At 39.9% G+C, this 21,184-nt stretch overlaps 4 protein-coding genes across 4 annotated transcripts in view; 1 reads left to right on the top strand and 3 right to left on the bottom strand.

Moving 5' to 3' along the window:
* The window catches only part of LOC309693280 (rho GTPase-activating protein 29-like), a 31,432-nt gene extending 31,261 nt beyond the window's left edge, over positions 1 to 171 (bottom strand). Inside the window, exon 1 of the mRNA XM_082512354.1 lies at positions 1 to 171. This exon is cut by the window's left edge and continues 23 nt beyond it. The gene's annotated coding sequence lies outside the window, so the exon portion shown is untranslated.
* A 777-nt stretch (positions 172 to 948) lies between these two features.
* LOC309694414 (activin receptor type-2B-like) lies at positions 949 to 13,632 on the bottom strand. The gene is made up of 11 exons (XM_082514492.1): positions 13,011 to 13,632; positions 9,458 to 9,665; positions 7,507 to 7,622; positions 6,963 to 7,114; positions 6,642 to 6,785; positions 6,334 to 6,477; positions 5,498 to 5,646; positions 5,176 to 5,290; positions 4,899 to 5,037; positions 4,529 to 4,659; positions 949 to 4,240 (listed from the first exon to the last, which is right to left on the bottom strand). The coding sequence occupies exons 1-11, from the start codon at positions 13,060 to 13,062 to the stop codon at positions 4,046 to 4,048; spliced, it is 1,545 nt and encodes a 514-aa protein (XP_082370618.1). The 5' UTR covers positions 13,063 to 13,632; the 3' UTR covers positions 949 to 4,045.
* A 2,214-nt stretch (positions 13,633 to 15,846) lies between these two features.
* Positions 15,847 to 18,419, bottom strand: LOC309694393 (gamma-crystallin N-A-like). Its single transcript, XM_082514463.1, has 4 exons — positions 18,332 to 18,419; positions 17,885 to 18,133; positions 17,291 to 17,436; positions 15,847 to 16,162 (listed from the first exon to the last, which is right to left on the bottom strand). Exons 1-4 carry the CDS (start codon positions 18,350 to 18,352, stop codon positions 16,027 to 16,029), a joined length of 552 nt encoding a protein of 183 aa, XP_082370589.1. The 5' UTR covers positions 18,353 to 18,419; the 3' UTR covers positions 15,847 to 16,026.
* Positions 18,420 to 19,547: 1,128 nt separating this feature from the next.
* ly97.3 (lymphocyte antigen 97, tandem duplicate 3) lies at positions 19,548 to 20,942 on the top strand. The gene is made up of 4 exons (XM_082512433.1): positions 19,548 to 19,612; positions 19,996 to 20,065; positions 20,307 to 20,429; positions 20,647 to 20,942. The coding sequence occupies exons 2-4, from the start codon at positions 20,002 to 20,004 to the stop codon at positions 20,751 to 20,753; spliced, it is 294 nt and encodes a 97-aa protein (XP_082368559.1). The 5' UTR covers positions 19,548 to 19,612; positions 19,996 to 20,001; the 3' UTR covers positions 20,754 to 20,942.
* Positions 20,943 to 21,184: the final 242 nt, after the last annotated feature.

The raw sequence follows: 21,184 nt of genomic DNA, 5'->3' as shown, positions 1-21,184 counted from the left end.
ATGGGAACAATATCCAAATAAAACGTTGCTTATTGAAGACGGAGAAGGCAGCAAAGTATTTCCGTGAGACACGAACAAACTCCAACAAAGGCAAAAAGTTGTCAGCTTTGCCTAACTGTACATCGAGAAGTAGCTGACTATCGGCAACTCTCCAGTCAATCGTAATTTACCAGTCGGCTCGTCACATGACAATCATGACGCGTTTTGATTGGCTAGATTCCTCCGAAGGATAGCTCTGTGATGCCTTCATGTGCTAGCGGACGTTTTATTTTGATACCAAATACAGAAGCGCAAACGGAGGTGGCTTAATTATGTGAGGTATTGTAATGTATCTTTATCGGATACAGGGTACATTTGAGGACACAATAGCCAATCTTTGCCATTCTACTTTGCCTAAAATATGTAATAGCTATCAGGCATATGATCTCATTATAGGAATGAGCTGAAGCCAGATTATACGGATGACTGAATGCGGTAGTGACTTTCTGGCTTTTCCTAGAATCAGATACATGGCAACATTTGGTGACGTTTAACGCTTTGTATTTACTGTTGTATTATAAAATATTGCAAGAGTTACAAATCATGTGAGCGTCCATTTATTAATTTCTTCCACAATTGCCGCAAAAATAACTAAAACGTACGCCAATGATTTAACGGAAAGCGATACCAGCATTCACTGTGAACTCAAGCCAGACTGTACTCTTGAGTTTGAAATGTTGCAAATGAACCAGTTCAAACTAGTAGCACCATTGCTGCCATCTAGTGGATTTATGCAGCCACAAAAAACCCTGAACGGTCTTACAGTCTTTAGGCATAGTGCACGTATTTTTTCCCCTTCTACCATTAAATATTCACAGCACTTATATTTGATTTTAATCTTTTTGTTGTCTCAAGTGACAGACAGTATTGAAAGCAGTGAGAGACATGCAAAGAACTCCATTTACCCAGTAATGGTTAATCAAGATTTGTCTTTATTTTCATATACAAAAGGATGACTATTCTCATCTAGTTTATATTTCTAAGCATTTTGTTTCACAGATAAAATTACCATTCGTACTGTTTTAGTGAAATCATCAACCAACATACACCCCACACACACAGTTCACATAAACAGGGAAAGTCACACAATTCAGTCAAACATCCATCCACACGACAAGAAATGAACAATGTTGACTGTGAACTTTATAAAACAAAAAAATATTTCTTTCACGGGATTCACACATGAAAAGGAAGAAAACCTTTACATTTGTCAAATATATATATGTATATATAGATATATACACACGCAATAATTGATACATTTTTTCTTTTCTTTTTGTTGAAGATGAGGCTGACTCCATGTTAGTGTTACTAATGAGGTACTGCATGAGGTAACTGGTTTTTCTGTTCAGAAGAGCTGGGTGTAAGACAGCATTTGGAGGTAACAACAGACCGCAGCAGATATCCCCTACGCGACTGCTGTTTTATTTCTGGCACAATTCGTGAAAGCACCTGGGCCATGCTCAGTTCACATTAAAAATGCAACCGTCAGCATTTCCCCCCCCAACTTATCAGGAGACTTTAGCGCATCCACGCCGTCAGGACATGGTCCAGGTGTGATGAGATGTAGTTTATTGATCTGCAGAAGAAACCTGCTAAGTCACAGCTGAGTTTAAATGTCTTAAACTATGATAGACTTAGACTATTGCTGTATAATAAATATTGCTGGACCCTCGGACCATGCACATGCCACCGCTCACATGACTCCCAATGGTGCTGCATCATCAGTCGATCAATGTAGGTACAAACACGATGATCTCCAAACACTTTAAAAATGTTAAGTAATTGTTCCATTTCGACTGATATTTTTTTTCTAGTGTCCTTTACCAAAACTGCACATCGGCAAGCATTACAGACCACTGTTAAAAATCACCATCTTTCCACAGCACTAATCAACGTACAACAGATGAGCCTGTGTGTTGTCCAATGTGGCTAAACTAGCACTAAACAAGTCTGAACATCACACCAGCAGGTTAATATTGAGGCAATACTGTTCAAAACAGGAAGCCAAATCACAAAAGGAATCTGTATGTTTTTTTCTGTTTGTTCTTGATAATATACACACTGAGCTCTATAATGCAAAGTGCAACCCACACAGCTTCTGATCCAGAGGGACCGATACCATTATTCACTGAAATTCACTGAAATCAGTAACCGCCACTCTCTACCAAAAGAAAAACAATTATTATGCAGGGCTAGTTATAAAAATTATTTAAATATATAGAGGTGGAACTGAGAAATCTCTTCCATTTCTGCAAAATGAGAACATTAATGCCCTGATTTTGTGTTATTAAAAAAAAAAAAAAGAGAGCGCAGAAAAAAAAACCCACCCCAAAAATCACTGAGCAGTGTTCGCCATCTGTGTGTACACCCATATTTACATAAATCTGCCCATCTTCTTTTAGATTTGTAGAGAATTAACACCATGAAAACTGGTCAGACTCCTAAAAAAAACAAAAAAAATCAAATCAAATCTCAATCTCAACAGACAAGAGGCCCAACCAGCAATAAAATATCTCAACTACCAAAAACACAATAAAATACATAACACAATTTGATATACATGTAGAAAAAGCCTGAGGTACTTTTCAGAATATCTGAGGTCAGTCTGTAGGAGTAAGCACCTGACGGCTTACCCAGTCAAAATAAAAAACGCACAAAAACAGAATATTAGCCTCACATTATATCGTGGATAGTAATCACATGTTAGCGTTATATTAACAAAGAATGCATGTACATCTACAAATCCTTGAGTATCCTGGAATAGTCACAGCAGCATAACGGACATTCAATGTATGGTATTCATGTTATGGTACAACTATGGCATTGCATTTGAGACAAAAGGCAACCATTTGAGCTCTCCTTGCATGACATACAGTGACTGAGGTATCTGGGAACTGGTGTCCGACTGAGTCTATTGAACACGCACTCATGGAAATTAAAAAACAGACATGTTGCTTACTCAAGTATGGCCCATGACTCTCACTTTAAAAACTTTCTATCCATCTCACATCATTTCAATTTCAGATTCACTCACACACTCACTCACACAGTTCAAATTAAGAATGTGTAACATTGCAACTTCAGACAGCATCCAGCAATGCCCCTGGCACTGGCAAAGGAGTAACTCTGAATTCAAACAAATAAAAAAACTAAAATAAAAATCCAGGAATATGTCCATGATAGCTAGCTCGATAGCTCGGCTCTTAACTTAGAGAAAATGTTCCAAAGAAGCCTACTGAATACCTGAGAGGTAGTTCCCCGAGGACAAGACACTTGCCCCAAATCCAAGTCCAAAATGTCCAATACAGCTCCCATTTAGCTCCCTCCCTTACAATAAAACAGCTGTGCTCCGGTTTTTGTTTTTTGAAACTTTTTTTTCCCGTTTTTCATTTTGAGGAAATCACAGGTTTAAAATAAGGGAGCGCACTCAGAGTTTCAAAATCGAGAAGCTTCAACCCCTGAGGAAGATGTATTTGTTGTCTAACAGTCTCAAAACGGTTCCTCCGAGGTGTGCAGCACGTCGTCTGAGGTTTGGAGCAAAAAGGTTCATTTCATTTGGCCGCAGACGATCAGGACCACGACGCGAAATACGACGATGACAACCCATGAGGTAATTTAAAAAAAAAGAAAAAAAAAGAAAAAAACAATATAGACTAACACAAAAGAAACACATGAGGTAATGACAACATTTAAGATTTGACACATGGGTGTTATCAGATGTGCCCATCGCATAGCTTATTACTACTTCAACTACAGCAGATGGATGTGTTAGTAGGATCCGACTTGAAACACACACACGCACACACACTTTAAAAAACAGGAAAAAAATACCAGTATTGGGATAAAATAGCAGCTGCATTTAAGTTGCTAGATGTATTTTTTTGTTGTTGTTTTTCTTTTGTTTTTTTATATATATGTTTTTTTAAATATTCACGAAAATCTGCTGAGTTTGGGTTTGAAAAATAAAAAGTCAGGAGCTCAGGTGAAAGATGGTGTCACCCGTTCAGGTGCTGGACTCTTTGGGAGGTAGGTCCTCGTTGATGAGAGACGTGACTAAAGAGATGGGGCTGTCTGAGGTAGTGCTGCCTATTGTCCTGGAGATCTGGCCGATGCGCTCCTCGACACAACCTGCAGACAGTCGAGCCTCTGCGTCGTGGTCCCAGCATTCCTCGATGGTCTCACACATGTGGCTCAGCCCCTGTACGCACAAAAGACAAAATATATAAGGATTTTCTTTTTGGCAGTTGCATTTGCTTATTTTTACTAAACTTGTCCATCTTCTGTTCATAATTTTAATATAAAACCCAAATCAGAGAAATCTCTAACTCTATTAATGACCCCAAATTTAAGCCATTCATTTTAAAGTTACAAAGCCACAACAAATTCAAAGAACTTTAACCTCAAATCATTGAGCTCTTCACTAAAAGGATGCACCACTTCCTGGTATTGCTGCTGAAACTGCAGTAGCTATTATGCTGTTACTCACAGGATGCTTGAGCCAGGAGTCCTTGATGACTGGACGCATCTTCTTGTGCACCACCACATCCTGCAGATCCTCCAGGGAGGGATGCTGGCCTATTTCATCCTCAAATGGCAGCATGTACTCGCCAACTGTTCCTACAAAGGGACAGCAAAGCAACAGAGTGGAAAGTGTTACGCAGAAGAAGAAAATACTGCAGTACTTTGACTTCTGAAAATTCAAAACTATTTAAAGAGTAACTTTATCCACATTGCAGCTTTGCCCTTCATTTGCTTTGCAGACAAAACAAAAACGAATCTTTACTGGCCCGGGGTCAAGCAATGTGACCTTTTCACCTATGAATGTGAAGCCACATTCCTTCACCACGTTGACTCACCATCTGTGTCGGAGCAACGGGACACCAGCTCCCACAGCACCAAGCCCATAGCGTACATGTCTATCCTCAGGAAGGAGTCTCGCTGAAAGTTGATGGCTCCCTCCAGCACCTCTGGGGCCATGTAACGCCTCGTACCCACCTAGACGGATAATGAATTTGGGGGTTTTATCCACTTAAGAATAAGCAGAAGGAAACTCCTGCAAACAATTGCATCACAGAGCCAATGCAGACAACCCCCCCCCCCCCCAAAAAAAACAGTAGTGAAGTTATTACATACCTGTCCATGAGTATCCCCAGGAGGTTTTCCTGGCTCGAACCTTACAGCAAGCCCAAAGTCACCAATGACTGCAGCTAAGTCATCTCGTAGTAACACATTCTTGCTCTTGAAGTCCCTGGGGAATTAATTTCACATTACAATGTCTTAATTAGAGGGAGGTTTAGTCACAGAAGTCAGACAAAGACTGTCATAGTAAAGATATTAAATGAGGTACAACCAGGAGAGGGCAGCAGTAAATTAAGATTTCTGTTCAAATCAAAAGCAACAGTTTAATCTTTAGTGAACTAACGAGAGTTGAGGAAATCCAGGCTGATTTTCCTACCTGTGTGCAATTGTAGGTTTAGGCCCCTCTCCCTTGTAACTGGGAATGTCCTCGTGAAGGTAAGCCAAACCGCGGGACATGGTCTCTGCTATGTGACACAACTCTGTCCAGGTCACAGTGTTGCCCTTCAGGTGATCTGTCAAGGATCCCTGCTCACACACAAAAGGATTATGAAACAAGGATTAGCAACTGCGCATGAATTCAGGCGTAGGCATAACCGAAAAGCTGTTGCTGAATCCACCAAGGAGCAGGAATTGCTTTCATTTCCATTTGACAGCAAATACTGTAGTCTGGGAGAATATAACAGAAACCCAATTTCATACTTCAAAACATCAAAAATAGCAATTTAAACATTTACCATAAAAAAAAAAACAATGACACATGCACTGATGCCTCCAACTAACCACGTTTGTATCAATACCAAGAATAAAAAGGTGCTGCAACAATCAGTCCCACTTGTGTTTAGAATTATTGTGTCCTCATATATCAGCATCACTGCAAATGCACAACATCTTGCAATATCTGACATCAAATACAAACGTTTTAAGCTACACGCTTAGAAAAAACAAACCGCCTTAAGTTTAAGCAGCACTGCCTGATCTGTTGCTTTTGGATTTACTGGAACAGCAGATCAGACATATGTGGTGAAATCTTCTTTTTAATAAAGGCTGCGATTCTCTTTTCTTGTTTTGAGGTAAACAGAGAGGCTCGCTCAATATTGGAAAACCTCCAGCGGTACTAGTCGACATAAAAGCCGTATACCTCACCATAAACTTGCTTTGGGGTTGATGTATCGGTCTGTGTGCATTCTGTATGTAGACAGAATATGTTCTCACCCTTTCATGAAACTCTGTGATAAGCCACAGCTCCGTCTCCATGTTGGCTCCGTGCTTCTCTGCAGCGATGTAACGCAAGATATTTTCATGTCTCATCCCCGGAGTCAAGAATATGTCGCGCTCATTTTGCCATGACTGCTTATCCTGTAAACACAAACCAGAGTTATTTTTAGAGCTTGAAGATGCAAAGAAGCATTCTGGAGGTCAAAAACAAAAAGGCGCACATGGAATCTAGAACAAGAAAAAAGGCGTCTCTTCATACACTGAAGCATATGACGTATATTTTTAAGCTAGAATTAATGACATACCTGAACTGGGAAGATCTTAACAGCAACATATTCATTCATTAACTGGGCCTTCCAAACGCAACCAAAGCGCCCCCTAGCTTTGATTTCTAGAAGCTGCAATGGTTTCAGACCCACCAAGGGAGATGGAGGAGCTGGCCCTGGATCCTGAACAGAAAAAATAAAAATAAATAAAAACATCTTATTCTACTGCTGAATCCACCTCAAAACATTAACAATTTCAGTGCTACAAAACACAAAAGTGACAAGCACTCCATCCTTGTCAGGACTACGTTACTGATGGCCTTACAAGTCTCACACTAAGATGAGCATAGCCCGTCTCACCTCGCTCAGGTCTACATGGCCGTAGGGAGGTTTGCGGTGGCGGTACATCCACAAGGCCAGAACGAGGGCCAGGGACAGCACACAGAGAGGCAGCAGGGAGTACACCAGCACATTGAGCAGGGAAGGTACTCGGGGTGGAGGCTGGATTTTCACTGTCAAGGAGGTACAGAATAATTACGGCATGTCAGCTGTATGACACATAAGATATGTTAAGCATCACGTTTGTCCCTCACAGGCTGTGAGAGCTGATTTTAAATTGGCAGGGTAAGAGACTGCCTGACATCAATTCTAAGATGAGAAATTAGTTAACATAGAGATTAATTTTTGTTTTATCCCACTCGATTAAAAAGCCAGAACCAGAAGAATCACACATATACATTCCCAATAATCAAAATCGGTCAGATCCAATAGCCCCTTCTTAAATATGGCGTCATTTATTAATATTAATGAGATTTGTAGTCTCATTGAAATGCAGATTCACTCCTACTAATCACAGTGGGAAAGAAGAGATCTTTACTATCTATACGATGCATTTGCCACTCACCTCGGTTGCCACTGCCAATCAAGTCGGGAAGGTGGGTGAATCGTTCATTGCAGTAGTTGCCCTCGCAGCAGCAGAAGAAGACCTGAGGGTTTTCCTCCATGGAGACGCACTCTTGCCTAAAAACAACAGATGGCGCATCAACGTTACTGTTCTAGACCCAACGGACAAAAACATTTTCTGATATTATTATTGGCTGTTAAAGTTTAGTAGTGTCAGTCTATGGTTTTCATGTATTTGCTGTATATTAACTCTAAGACAACGCAATCTAATAATTGGATCGGATATTGCCACAGATTACCTAATGCACATCTTTGCGTGGTTACTTGTACTGGTATCAACAAATATAAGGCAGGAAAGACTACATTTATAGAGTTTTTGTGTTTAGGGTGGGAAAAAAAATAATTTTTACAGCCAATTTTTCATCTTTTCACTCCTCTTAAGACAGCAGATGTTCCCAATTCCGAGGAATCACAGGATTTCTCACACTTTATGCATCTGCATATTCCTCCCATTAACCATTGACACTAAATGTTCATGTACTCAAAATTCCCCACCTGCTCCATTGCTCTTCAATTACTACAATCATTTAATGGTGCTTTTCACACAGATTAAATTGACCAGCAAATGTATTTTTTTTTCCCCAGGTTCTATTGTAATTACCCTCAGCAGCTCACGGGTAAATGAAGATTTCAGCATCTTGTACCTAAACCTACAATTTCTACATATGCCACTCTAGCTTTTAGTCACATGTTGGTAATGCTCAAATTTCACACTAACACTCAGTGAAATAGTCACTTAATTGCCATTTGGCAACTCACAACATCTGCACATTAATCTAGCAAATTATGCCAAAGTATTAGAAAGGATAATAAAAGCCACATAAAATACACATTTTAAAGCACACACACACAGTTGTGTCATGTAGGATCAATTATCGCAGCTCTCGTTTCTCCAGCTCCCCTTTCTATGCCACAAGAGGACCCCCGCTTGTTGGAAAGGCTGTGGATAGCATGTTAATAACTGGAAAGTTTGATTGCGGCACTCAATTCAATGCAGACTTCTGATAAAGACTAGTTTTAAATTCTCCTCCTCACGTACAAAATCCTGAGTGGCCTCGTGTCACAGTATGTATCTGCCATCATCAGGCTGAACTGTGTGCTGCACTGCTCACAGAGGCTATCTGGCTTTTGCACAAATATGTGTAGGCTGCAGAGAACCTTCCCCGACACAAACACCCATACTTGGAAATGATTTGCTAAAAATTACCTGGCATCTGCTTCTTAATATCTATATTTGCCACTGCTCTCACATTTATATCATTCTACAGTGAATGTGTTTTAGGTTTTGCCAACTAATCAAACAAAACAAGCAGTCTGAAGATGAATATCTGTGAGCTTGAATTGGATAAGTGGCTAATATAAATATCTGAATATATCTTATGCTTCATGCACAAGAAAATTGTCTCGGTATACCTGTATGGTTGATTGCCTGACAGCACCTTAAGCAATATGAAACTGGACCACAGTTAATCTCCTTTTCTTGTTATACGTGGTTGCTTTTATGGCATGCAACTGATATTTTCCCATGGTTTCTCTCTGTTATTCACCTTTTAAAACATCACAAGGCTAAATGAAAAAGATCCTTTAAACATTCAAAGAGCATGAGATGGTTGCCTGCTCTGCGAAATCACGAGGCCAAAGGGTGAGGTGAAAAAAAGAGATTACTCTTCCATTTATTAAACTAAAGGCGGGCAAAAACATTTTTTAAATTAGTCTTTAACAGTGCAGAGTGAGAGAGGGGCACAAAAAGATGCACTGAACTATATGCAGGTACTGAGGGAACCTTTTCTGTTGTCCTCAATGTCAGTCAGTCGTCAGTCTGGTTGCGAGCCAGGTACATGAAATATAAATGCAAATTCGCAGCAGCGAATGACCTCGCACGGTTATCCGACCTGTCATAGCAGTTGAAGTCATCCAGCCAGCAGCCTTTCTTCACCAGTTTGATAGTCCCTGAGGAGTTGAGCCAGGAGGCATAACAGTGCAGACGCTTGTCCTTTTCCCCCTCGCAACGCTCGAAGCCGCTCTGGTTGGTCCTCTCCGAACGCCAGTTATCGTTGTAGTACACACACTCCCGGGTCTCCGCTTCGCCAAGACTGTACCCTGAGAATGACAGAAAAGTCTCAGTCAGCTCACATCGTAATGAATCGAAACTCAATGGCGGAAGCACAGACATATGGCGCAGGCTACGCTCCGTGCCACGACGAAACATCGCCGAGCAGAGCCTCCATCGTCACTCTGGCACGTATCCAAGCTTGGGAGCTCTCTGTAGTAAAAAGGGAGTTCCTGTGGGCTAAGAAACTTGTGCTGAATAGAAGTTCGGCATAATCACATTAACTAAGATCTTTTCAGAGAGTGAAAAGTTAAAAAAGAAGAAGGGGAAAATTACAGAATTCAATTAGCTATAAAACAATGATATGCCCTGCTGTGGTAAAGAATCGCAGCATGAATACGTCGGCATTCTTTTTCTATAGATAAAGACTACAGACGCATCTGGAAAGACCGATAAGACATTCTTTGAGAGCTTTGACAGGAAACACTAAAGAAAATAAACTACAGTAATTTTTTTTTTTTTTTACAATAGCTGTCAGTCTTCCAGTGGTGAATGATTTAATGAAAAGGCATTATTCTCATTTCTCTTCTTGGATTTCATGTTAGACGTGTGCAGTCAGTTTGTTCCATGATTATTTGGATGGTGACTTACTTTCAGTAATTATGTCTCTTTACCACACCACCATGGATTTGAAAGGAAGCAATCTAGGTGTGACTCAAGTGTGAACTCTAAGATTTTCAGGGGGTTTAATAAAATATTGAACTAACCTTTTATGAATTAAGTTTTGTTTTTGTTTCTAAACACATGGTCTTGATTTTCAAGTAGCTGAACAAACAATTATAACATGCATGGATTCGTTTTTACCAGTACTTGCACAAAACTTCTTTGTACTCATTGAAGTCTGGAATCCATGGACAACACCAAATACTGAGCAGGTTTCCTTCCTTAGATGCTTCATTTGGACTTGACTACAGCCACCTTCAGTTGTAGCTTGTTTGTGGGTATTTTGGCCTTCAGTTTTTATCTTTATTGAAAAGCACACCCAGTTGGGCTGAGATCATGTGAATGAAATCAACATGAATCTTAAGGAGCTTGCTTCTGCAACACATTTCAGCTCACTGTTATTCTGCACTGTGAAACACTACACAATGACTTCCACAGCACAAAGTCACTTGACTGAATTTCAGTGTAAAATGTATTTCTATAGTATATCTATGAACAAACACCAACTCGATTTCACTGGCAGCATGATACGCCCACTATCTCAACCATATTTGACAGATGCCTCCTTCCTCTCCATCCTCTTCTCTTACCATCATTCCAGTAAACGTTTGGCTTTATCCAGAGTTTTGTTCCAAAACTTTCCAGGCTTTTGTTTAAAGCTGGGAAATTTGTCATGGAATTCTCAATGACCTTTCTGTTCTTGAGTCCTACACCCAGCTCAATGTCTGGATGTTGGGGAAAAAAAAAAAAATCTTCAAAAACAAAAGAAGTCAAACACTTTAACTGTCACTCATAGTCTTGCATGACTTTTTCCTGTTGCCTAGCGCATCCTTTCTTTCTCGACCCAATTCTCACTCCCACCCACAATTCTTCAAGTTACACCCTGTTGTATTTATTTATTTATTGTCAGCCAAATAATGGGCTCCTTTATTTGCATTAACACCTCTTCGGTTTGTGAATTGAGAGTTCCTCTGAACAGCTATACTATAACTATGGATATCAAAAGTCTTATCAGTTAATTACTGAGTTACTTCTGAGGCTGTGAAAATGTAAAAAAAAATAAATAAATCAAATAAAAATTGTAAATGCAATCACTCTTTTTAAACCCCTTGATTTAAAGCTGAAATTCTAACTCCAGCTGTATCAGATTGCTTCGTTTCAAACAAACTGTGGTGCTGCAAAGAGGCAAATTTTATAAAATATGTGTCCCGTGTCCTAATAATTGTTTACCTAACTGGGTTTGTGGCAAACACAAAAGCAGACAACATGGAGTACATGTTAGTCACAATTTAGCTTGGACATCCAGGCCTAATCTTTGTTCAGCGGGGGGGAGGGTTTAAAAAAAAAAAAAAAAAAGGTGCCTGTCTCTTTAAATCCCTGCCTATAGGAGCCTGCCCATCCCCCAATATTACCCCCACTAACCCATTACACACACACTCAGAGGCACGCATGCATACATATTGCTGTTCAGCAGCACACAACTGACTTCATTATAAGAAACAGGCAATGCACACAGTGGCCAGAGATCGCAGTCATTATATAAAAAAAAAAAGGTTGGAAGTAAGCAAGGTAGCAAAGGATAAAACACACAGCAGCGATGCTCAACGCTTCATTGAACCGAGATGGCATTTCTGATATCTGCGGTCACATGATCCGCGAGGACTTTTACTACAATATCGTTCCCCAACCCCCTCCCTCTGTCACTTACTGAGCTTTTACACCACAACAACATGAATTCCGCAGAAGCAGCTTACTGTACACTGCCAGTCCTAATCTATTAACCATAAAGACATTAGCCACAGTGCTGCTGACACACAAGAGAAAGCTGTGCCTCAATTAAATTTTTATTACAGTTAGAGGAAAAAAAAAAACCTAAAGTGGAAATTATTGTTTCAAAGCCCTCTGTTCAGTCACAGACGCGATACCTAGCTTAGGAAGAGGGGTTGCATGCGTTTTGGGACATTAAAAATTATCCATATGGGCTTAAAAACGCTGGCAAAAAAAACGACAAACAAAAGAAAAAAAAACAACCCTCTTGCTCAATTTCACGTGGTACCAAGTCAACCCTGTGGAGACTTCAGCAGTGGGAGACAATAACCTCGATTCACGACAAAGACCTGACTTGTGACAACAGCTGCCGTCTCTCCAAATCAAACGCCAACGATTCATACAAATCCTTACAGAGGGAAGAGTGTTTGGAGAAGGTTCTTGTTGAGCCCGTAACCACAAACAAGAGTGCAGACCTGAGAGGTAGCCTATAAGGTTTCAGGATGTTGATGCAGCTGCTGCCTTCTATTCCTGCCACAGCGAAGGAGCAACAGTTTTAAATTTGGATACATGTACAATAAAAAAAATTATAATAAGATATATTCTCCTGTGAAAATACTACGTGTGATTCGAGCGTTTAAATGAGGGAAAATCCCGAGTGTGACATATTTGTCTTTAAGGGGGCTAAACGGAGAAAAGGCGATTATGGTTGTAGAGGGGAAATAAAAATCCCAGCTGAACGAGCTGCCAACAAAGTTTAAACAACTCGCAACCGCGGACTCGTTCGCGGGTCGAAATTTCAAACGCGAACAAATTACTCACACTCCCACGAAAAAAATGAAAATAATCGCGGCGAACTGTTCGACTAAACTGTTGCAAATTCGGGACCAACAACGGCGGCTTACCTGCGCATAAAGTTCCCAGAAGAAGTGAACAAGTCAGCCATGAAAAAGACATGTTCCGCTTTAAATACAGGGCAGAGATTTCCCCCGCTTTCCGTCGCGAACATTAAAACTCAGGTGGCCCAAAACATCAGTCCAGGATCAAAACGACCACAGGCCTCCGGTCCCTCCAGCAGCCTAAACCACCACGGCCACAGCGCGTGTCAATAGCCGCGACGCTGCAACAATGTTGCAAGAAAAGATAGGGGCGATTAATTGACTGCCAGGTTGTTATTCCATTAATAGGTGCTTCATTTCGCGTCGGAAGTGGATCCAAAACCCGAATAGGAAGCCGATAAAACACCCGAGATGGAAGCTCGTTGTTTTTTAAGGTTATTCACTTGAATAGTAGCACCGCTGCGTCGGGAGGTCGGTCGGGGTTTACATGCATGTTACTGATCTGTGTCCAAAATGGCTTCTAAATGGGGAATGGGCTGCAAACAGGGAAACCCGGATGTATAAACACAAAGAGGGGAATTCAGGCAGCCAGCGAGTGACCTTAACGCGACACCGCAGATACACGCCTGAAATGACTTTATTCTTGCTTCCTGTCGATAACTATCACATTTTTTTTTTGTTTTTTTTTGTTTTTTACACATATCACGTCAGAAATACAAATGCCGGAGAGAGATGTGTTTTCCACGTCGGTGTGTGTCCCGAATCGAAGCCGATACAAGACTTGCACTTTCTGCGGTCGGGGTTTGGTTTAAACCCACCACTTCCTTGGTTCTTAACAGACAGCCTCGCATTTAAACCATAATCATAATTATTCCGAGGCTAATTGATTAATGCAACCGAAGGTATAGATGAGAATGCAATGTGTGTGGACTTTTTCAAAGAATTTTTTTAAATTGAGGATTAATAGCTAATGCTTATGAATGTGAAAGGAAGCTTGTACAAATGCAGAATTATCTCTTTTTGCTGTATGCATAATACACCACGTCGTCCTCTGTGTCAGTGTGACAAATAGCTTTTGCAGCCCCACAAGTACTTAAATAAATTCTGTCTGTATGATCTTTTATGCATAAGTTGCGGTGCTAAAATTAGCTGACCTAATTTGGAATAGCACGTTACCATAAATGCTGTTTAAAATGCGTTCGTTCTAATTACCATCACACAGTATTAAATATAAGATATATAATATGTAGAGCTACCAAGACAGAGCTAACCGTGCTACATAATGTACTGGCAACCTTTATTTTTGTTCTTTTTTTAAAGTGTGTGACAATAATCTCCCAGAGTGTTCAAATCTGATATTCTACTAATAGCTCATGTTAAAATGTTATTGTTTAACACCATCAATTTGTGATCTTACATGTTTTTGTGTCAAAGGATTAGTAAGTTCATTAACTTTCACAGTCAACAGACAGTTGAGAAGTATTTCCCTCATAAGGATTAAAGTTCATTGCTTATCCAGCTTCTCTTTTATGAACTCCCTACTTAAAAGGAAACGTGTGCCTCCATTAGAGCAAGTAGTCAAGGTGTATTAATAGTAAGGTGCATAGATTCCTTCCAAGCATTTAAGGCTCACTTTTTAAAAATTGAGGTCTTTTGTGCAAAATAAATAGTCCCGTCATCACAGAAAATCAACAGTGACATTGTTAAAATGCCATTAAGCCTTCCACAGCGGCCCCTCCACTCTTTCTCCTACTTTGACATTCTGACTAATGGCATGTTGGTGACACTCAGCCAATTTATGCAGCAAATGGCTTAGGAATAGGGTTAGCCATAGGTAATCGCCCTTAAACTAGTCCAATTCAGTGTAACTTAAGACAAAGCATTTCCTCATTAAGCTATCCTGTATTGACCCTGTAACTCAATAGAGGCCAAGAGCGAAACCTTGTAAAGATAAATGTTCTGTTGTCATGACAGTTGGAAGAGAAAGCACATGAGTGCTCATTAAAGGTCCAGCGGCCACAGCCCTGGTGTGACATTTGTAGAAGAATGAGAACATGTGGGAAATGATGCAGTGGCACATTAAAAGCATGAAACTATGAGCTCATAGTGTTACAAAAGACTGTTAATTACATATCCGTTTAAGTATACCAGCCTTTCACCTATTGTGTTGCATTGTAGATGGCATAAAATACATTGGATATGTGATGTGCATTGTCAGATTAAATTACAAGGTTTAAAAAAAAAAGAGGTTTATACTGGAAATTGTGTTTCCTGTTCTGTTTTTTTTTTTTTTTTTTTATTGTAGCATACACATCATACAAAGCATGTAGCAGATTAATTTCAGGTGTTAATTATGCCATGATCCTTAGATCACCCTGAGCGGAGTGTCAATACTCCGCAGTAAAATAGATAGATGACACTAGGTGGTAGCAGAGCTCCCAAGTGCAGGCACAGCTGCTTTGCCACCCTGTGCAGAATCTCTCTTTCTCTTTTGATTTATACACTGTATATGTAGGAAGGACACACAGTTTCTCCTGTTCAGTGCTGACTCTGCAGACCATTCACCTGTGTAGGTGCCAAAAGACTGGACATTTTCATTAGAGCGTTTTCTATAGTTGATTATCAGGCAGTAAGTTCTTTTTTTCAAACTATTACAACAATTTAATTGCCCCCCTGGATAAATAAAATTCACATACATCTATTAATCTGCGTGGGAGTGGTATTCAGGATATCTTAACTTTGCAATGGATCCATTAGTTTACGGGAAAGCACAGCACTTAAAGCAATTACCTGAATCATAGCCTGTAGCCATGTCTACAATGAAATGCGATGGTTAAGTTGGGAGCTGCACAAAAAGTGTGCATTAATAGAAGAAAACAATAAATGGAAGTAAGATTGAAGATGCTGTAGGATCACTACTTTATTTGAACCTTTAAATAATTCAGTACAAAAATAAAACAACAAGCAGTGCCAAACATTTTCTTCATCTTTATTATCGCCCCACAGAGCCACGTGTGAGATGACTTGACAGTGTAGTCGATCTATTCCCTGCAGTCACACTGACAGCGATAGTGAGATGGTTTTAAAAGTAGTTTGCAACCCTGCGAATAGACTGGATGTTGGGGTTCTCAGCCTGCCACTCCATGTGGGTGCAGTAGTTTCCTCTTTCCACGACGTACATGCGACCACGGTAGTTAGGCTCCTCGTACAACACCCACCTGTTCAGTAGCAGTGAATAAATAAGAGCTAATGGATCAAACATGTAATAAATTAGTGCAAAGAAAATCAGCTTACTAAACAGTTTCGGGCAGTATTCTAATTTGGTTGATGTTTAAAGATTAAAAACATAAAAACACATTTTCTAATTTGCTTTTGCTGAGATCAGTCGGTGTAGATAGTTTTGCTTGGATTTGCTGAGGCTTCAAGAAGTCTGGTTTTGAGATAGACTCTTTCTAATGTAATACTTGTTGTGTAATGGTGCCTCCAATAAAACACCAACACTGAAGAGACAACTGGCAGCGTATAAGTAGTGGGAGAAACAGACACCCTAATTGGTCTCTATCAAAGGCCCTTTCGCTGACTTTGAACCTCAGAACATTGTTGTTAAAGCCCCAGAATGCCCCACCTCTGAGACTTCAGAATTTTGTTCATGCCACTAACAATATTGACCAATTACATGTGAAGATCCAGTCAAACATTGCTCTTTTTCTGATCCACAGTAAATTCATTTTCTCTCTTTTTCTCTCTTTTTAAAGACTGGCATTCAAGATAACTATGTTCACATTTTCTTAAACTTATTTCCCACCTTTACTTTAATATTTATTTTATTTTTCTGTATTTAGTCAGTGTTTTTTAATAAGTCTGCTTTCCGCCAAAGAAGTAGTCCCTATTAAAATGATGAAAACATCTGTTTTGCTGTTACACTGTTAAAGACTGTAAATTTTTTATGTGTGAGGTTTAATACGGAGCAACACATTGGTCATTGGTCTGGCACCTAGAAAAGTTTGCCCTGCACGTAAGCCAGACTGGACTTTCTCTGAATGCTAGCCTTTGTTTTTCTTTTAACCCAACCTGTCTGCTTTCTACGCCTACAGAAAATTAATACAGATCATATGTATTTGTGCTTACATCTGTTTATGGAACTATCTGCCTTGTTAAGTACAACAAAAGACAAGTGGGAAAATATATTGTGTGAAATGACCTTGTAACAGGTCAGTTGAAAGTGGCCAGTTTCACAAAGGTTTAGTTCATTACTTAAGGATAATGAAGGAAATGTTTTAGGGCATGTCTTATGCGCTCTTCTCTCAGTTAAATCAAAAACTATAAATGGCCTCAAAGATACGTACGCCCCATCTCCATAAACTTTGATAGAGTTGATGCAGTTCTTGGTCAGGCCTCGTGCTTGGAGAAATGGGCAGTCGTCACACAGCTCCACGCACTGGCCAGAGAAGTTGTCCCCCTCGAACAGCTCCATCCTGTAGTGCTCTCCATGCTGGGAGGATAATGACATGCGTGATCGCTGAGTCAACAGTGTTTGACTTCAGCTCTCTGCAAACGACCAAGGCTTTCTCCTTTATGTGACAGAGGCTGTATTGTGGGCACAAAACACTTGCACCTATAGAAATCTAAAGGTTAGAAAATGTGGAGGATGAAATATAAATGCAGTTCTTTAAGCTGATTACATAAGTATCAGATGTAAAAACTTGAAAGTTTCTTTGATGATGTCTGTTATGCAAAAGTAGATCCAACATTATTACTTTGAACAAACAGAGGCGCACAAATGAGGCCACACATGTGCCCATCTGCCTGTGTTTTTAACCAACCAAATATTTGTCTGTCCCTGGGGTCTCTATCTTTTGCGCACACACACACACACACACACACACACACACACACACACACACACACACACACACACACACACACACACACACTCTTACCATCCTGATTGGTTTGCAAGATCCCATGTGATCATTGTGGGCATTCCAGCGCTGGAATTCAGGGTACTCTCCATGCTCCAGAATATACTGTTGGCCCTTGAAGTCTGGATGGTCGAAGCAGACGAAGGCCCCGCTCTCCACACGGACAGAGTTCACTCTGTTCATGAACCCTCGGTCCTGGAAGTTGTCACAGTCGCTGCAGATCTCCAGCTTTCTCCCAGTGAAACATTTCCCCTCATAGAAGACAATCTATATTCATAACAACAGTGAGGATTTGAGTATTTCCTCCTAATAAACAGTAAAAATGTTGCATATCAGTTTAGCTAACTGATATGCAAAAAAATCATCTAAGTTTGGACCGGTCATCAAGATGAATGTGATTGTGATTAACTTTTGTTGTGAAACACTGGCCTAAATCTGTGGCTGCATTCTTGTTGTGGTACTCACCTTTCCTGAGTACTGAGACATTTTCCACTGTTGGCTGTTCCAAATTACTCACACAGTATAGGAGTGGACAAATTTGGACTCCCAGATATATATGGACAGCACAGAGTGTGGCGGTATCGCGAGAGAGAAGCAACAAAAGCACAACAATGGGGGGTTTAGATATTTTGCCACATGGACAGTTTCCCTTACATGTGCCAGTGCTGATATTGGAGTTTGGCTCGGGAGGACGAAACAATAGCGGGAGAGAGATTTTGCTTTGATTGGGCTTTGAGAGTGATGTTATACTGAGGCGGAGGGGGTTGCAGGGTAATATTTGGGCTGTGTCCAGATGAGGGAGGAGATGGGGAGGAAAACAAACACAGAGAGGGAAAGTTAAAGCAGAGGTGAAAGGTTGGCTCAGTGGAAACAATAAATCTGTCATCTTGTTTTGAAGTGCTGATAGAACCTATTTTAAAATGAATATTAATGGCAGGAGTGTGTGCAAAGCAGCTCACGCGTTTTAACCGAACGAATGTTTCCAAGAGTTAGACCAGGCAGTCTATGCATGCTATGCAAGTTATTGCATGGTTGTAAAGCACATTTGTCACCAGCTTTTCAACTATGAATAGATGTAATTTGATGTGGACATACTGTAGGTAGAAGTGAATGTGCGTAATACTTTGCACTATGTAAGATATCTTAGTTTCATGAGCAGCAGCTCTGAAGGACTTAAAGGCATTTCCTTTCATTGTTTAACAGCAAGTGGCTATTCCACCCTTTTACTTTCCTTTCATTAGATTTATATCAAGAGCCGATTCATGTCAGGGCCTTGGTAATGTTTTGATTCAAATCAAATTTGGTCAGTACAGGTTAAAGAGCACTTAAACAGAGGTATTACAGGTCACACATGATCCACCTTAAGCAAACACAATGTACGTCTGACTCTTTCTGATTCTTTCTCTCTCTTATTCCCCTGAGGTACAAATGTATCTTATAGAAATAGATATATGAGGTTGAACTGAATGCATACATTGCTATTAGCAATTCTCATGAATTATAGACTGTACAGTGGATAAAAGGTGGACAGCTCGTGCTTAATGAGGGCATCTGAGCATTGGGAAACTATGACCCCTGAACACAGTGTACTCAGATGAGTGCGATGCTAAGTATATAGACTTAAAAGAGCCACAGCACCTAATGGGATGTTACCATGACAGTGCAAAGTATGAAAGGGTTTATATAAAGAGGGAAAGCCGATGTCCTCTCAGTCACTGGGAGAAACCAAGACAGACATACAGCAAGGTATGTATGTGTATATATAAAAGACTTTTTTCAGACAAATGCAGTTTGTCTTTTAGATCTTGTCAGCAGTTTTTTGGGAACATTTTTAATAACATGCATATAACATAGGTAATGATGTAGTTTTGGGATCATATATGATCTGTCAAATTTAAATACTGCATTGGGATATATGGACACATTTATATACAAACTATATAATTAAACTATATATACTCACTCAAGAGTGTGTCACTTTCTAGAGTCTTATATGACCATTAAACAATACTCAGTACAGGGAAAAGTTTAAAATACATGGTAAATGTCATGAATTAAAAGTGCTGGAATTTGATGTTTTGAAAGCACTTTGTGTCCGTGTTATCAAGCCTGTGCTTTATCTTGCATAGGCTGCAATGCTGAACAGAACAATGAAGCTGTTGGTCTTGGCTCTTGCTGTCGCCCTGCTATTTACAGCCGGTGAGTCTGTCACTGATTCTCCACTGTATAAACATAACCTCTGCTACTGTGCAACAGTGAGCACCATTTTCTTCATTATAAAGTCTTCACTGCAGTGAGCTACAACCTACACAAACCACTCTTTAACATCTAAATTAAAACTTCTAAATCCTTGGTAAATGCTATTTTGTCCCAAAATACATTTCGGCCACATTATGACAGAATTTATTCTGTAATCTTCTTTCTATTTCTTGGTTTTCAGGTGAAGCCCTGGACTGCCACCGCTGTGTCCCAAAAAGGGCTGGAGGTAGCTGTGAACTCACTGTAGAAACATGCAAACCAGAAAAGAATGGGTGCGCTTCCGCCAACTTCCTCAAAGCACCATGTAAGTTCCTCATCTTATATTTATTCCAGTAGGGAAAGGGGCAAAGAGTACAAGAAGCAAATTATGTTATATAAAAAAAGCATGACTTTGATCAACTTTCTAAGGTCACATAGAGCAGAGACACTATTCCTTGTATAATAATGGAGACTGTCGAGTGTATGTGAATTGTGTAAATGTTTAAAAAATGAAACATAACCTTTTCATCTGGCTTTCGTAGATGGCCATTACCAGAAATGCATGGATCTGGACAGCTGCGAAATGTTGAAGATGAACGCCTACATTAATATGAAGTGCTGCAGCGAAGACATGTGCAACACCTTATAAAATTCAACATCAAAGAAAATTACAATTTACTGCAGTCCAGTGTGAGTAAGGCACTTAACCCCCAGTGAATCCTGCAGACTGCAGCTGCTTCGGGGAGAACCCAGGTGTGAACACATTAAAGCAGCTATTTTTAGAAAAATATACTCTGAAGTTCCCTGGACTGAAAAATAAAATACTTTGAAAAAGCGCCTATGCTTGTCCTTATTCTTGTGTTGACACTAAGTTTCTTTTTTTTCTTAAAGAGCCAATTACTAATCCCCAAATAGGCAAATGTTAGAAAATCTCATCATGTTATACTTGCAACAGACTATTATCTGGGTTATTTCTTGTAATAAAAGCTCTTCCAAGTAGTTCAAGGTTTTACTTTAAATACCTCAATTTACTTAAAAACTCTTGTGCTACTATTAAAGGAACAATAGCTCACTGATTAT

This window comes from Aulonocara stuartgranti (assembly GCF_965226115.1).
Source record: "Aulonocara stuartgranti genome assembly, chromosome: 18".
In the NCBI taxonomy this organism is placed as follows: Eukaryota; Metazoa; Chordata; class Actinopteri; order Cichliformes; family Cichlidae; genus Aulonocara; species Aulonocara stuartgranti.
The sequence above is the reverse complement of the archived record's forward strand: the minus strand, read 5'-3'. Positions and strand labels throughout refer to the sequence as shown.